General features: G+C 48.6%; 1 protein-coding gene across 1 annotated transcript; it reads right to left on the bottom strand.

Annotated features, from left to right (window-relative positions):
- Positions 1–280: 280 nt before the first annotated feature.
- On the bottom strand, positions 281–1,472 carry BKA55DRAFT_531027 (putative lipase/esterase; the record flags this gene model as incomplete). The annotated part of the gene is made up of 4 exons (XM_046189191.1): positions 281–388; positions 438–622; positions 693–1,121; positions 1,199–1,472. 4 exons carry the CDS (start codon positions 1,470–1,472, stop codon positions 281–283), a joined length of 996 nt encoding a protein of 331 aa, XP_046040826.1.
- Between the last annotated feature and the right edge of the window lie 280 nt (positions 1,473–1,752).

Below are 1,752 nucleotides of genomic sequence, written 5' to 3'. Positions count from 1 at the left end.
GACGGTTATTGTAGGGGCGCATAAAGCTGGGAAGGTTGTGCACAGTTTGGTTTTCTGCCCTTTAAACGTTCGACTATGTCGGTGCATAATGTTGAAGTATCCGTGCTTGCACGTGACACCCCAGGACCTGTTCAAGGGGTTTTGGAGCCTTACGCGCGCTCAGGAGATAATAACACGGACAAACTTGATCAGTTAAAAAAACAAAAAAGTCTTTGAAACGCATCGTTCAACACAGTAGGGATATAATTCTTAAATGGCATCCAACTGTCAAATTGTGTTGTCATCCACTGAGTCCTAGGAGCCATTTCAACCCCTGCACGCAGTCTTCTTGCGCCTTCTTGGAAACATCCAGATGGTGACCATATATCCAGAAAATATGCGGAAGGCCCTTGTTCTTTTTGTTAGAAACTTCTACAAGCTGAGAACCGTCCGCTCACCTTGTAAAGTGACTCGTGTACGTCCACTCCAACCTCTTGTAAGCCGCGCGAGTAGCACACCGCGTCATCACGCAGAATATCTACATCACAGATCTGGATATATGTCCTTGGTAAACCATTGAAATCGCCCCATAGCGGGTAGGCGTCAGGGCGGCTTCTGTCCTCGGGTGGTACTCCAAGTACATCTGGACGAAGTCAGGGTTAACGCCTACATGGAAATGCAACGGACAAATACGGAAGAAGAAGAAAACGTACCATGGCTTTGCTCCATATCAGGCCTATCGAGGCCGGGTGTCTCGAAGTCTACAGACCACGAATGATGCATGTCTCTGAACCGGGGAGGTATGAATGCTGCATTTGTTCCACGAACAGTCACTGGGGCCCTGAGCAAGACTCCGCTCAACGTTATCTTTACAGGGATGGCTGCATTTTCCACCGCTTTGAACCAGTCCCGGGCTCGTTGCGAGACGATTGCTGCAAGCTGCCCGCCTGAGGAAGTTCCGCTGATGACTAAATTCACTGTCTCGGTATGCCTCGGCACTAGGCTGGGAAGTGCAGTGACAATATACTGGAACGCATCCCACCCATCGTTGATCGGGATAGGGTACGGATATGCCGGGCAGAGTCGATACTCGACGCTGATTACCGTGATGGGACCACCCAGGGCCATGTACCGGCATGAGACTGCAGACCGTTCCATCATTAGCTATTTTTGCACTTAACAATCCACCAACCTGGATTTTTGTAGCTTGGTCACGTACCGTCTTCTGTCTCAAGAGAGCCGTGCCTAAAGGCGCCGGAGTGAAAGAAAATGACGACGCCGCGTGAAGGTTGAGTCTCCTTTGCCATATAGATTCGAACAGGTATCTGGTAATCATCTCGACATGGAATAGTGGTGTCGGTCGTCAGTACCTGAGTGGCAAGTTTATGGCCATCTACAGAGGAAAGAAAATCTCCATTGCGTTGGTCGTCGTCATGGGTGATGTTCGGGTTCTGTGTAACAAATGCGGTCCACTCAGGATGAAGGGGATGCATCTTGACAGTCTTTGCTTGGGTTGCACTAATGTTTGTAATTACAGGAAGCAGTCGAAACAGATGAGATATTTATTTGCAGGAATATGCTCGGCAGTCTGTAGGCAGCACCATATCGTATTCCTCGTGTTAATGGACCCTTGCGACTACGTCACGTGTACCCAACATATTTATCTAACCATAGACGATCTGACATAGGACAATGAGAACTAAGGCTTTACAATTAGCACTAATCCTATAATTGTTGAACAGGTGCTGGGGCCTCACGTGCAAGCAGGGATAC

Source organism: Fusarium redolens (genome assembly GCF_020744475.1).
Source record: "Fusarium redolens strain MPI-CAGE-AT-0023 chromosome Unknown BKA55scaffold_42, whole genome shotgun sequence".
NCBI lineage: Eukaryota > Fungi > Ascomycota > Sordariomycetes > Hypocreales > Nectriaceae > Fusarium > Fusarium redolens.
The sequence above is the reverse complement of the archived record's forward strand: the minus strand, read 5'-3'. Positions and strand labels throughout refer to the sequence as shown.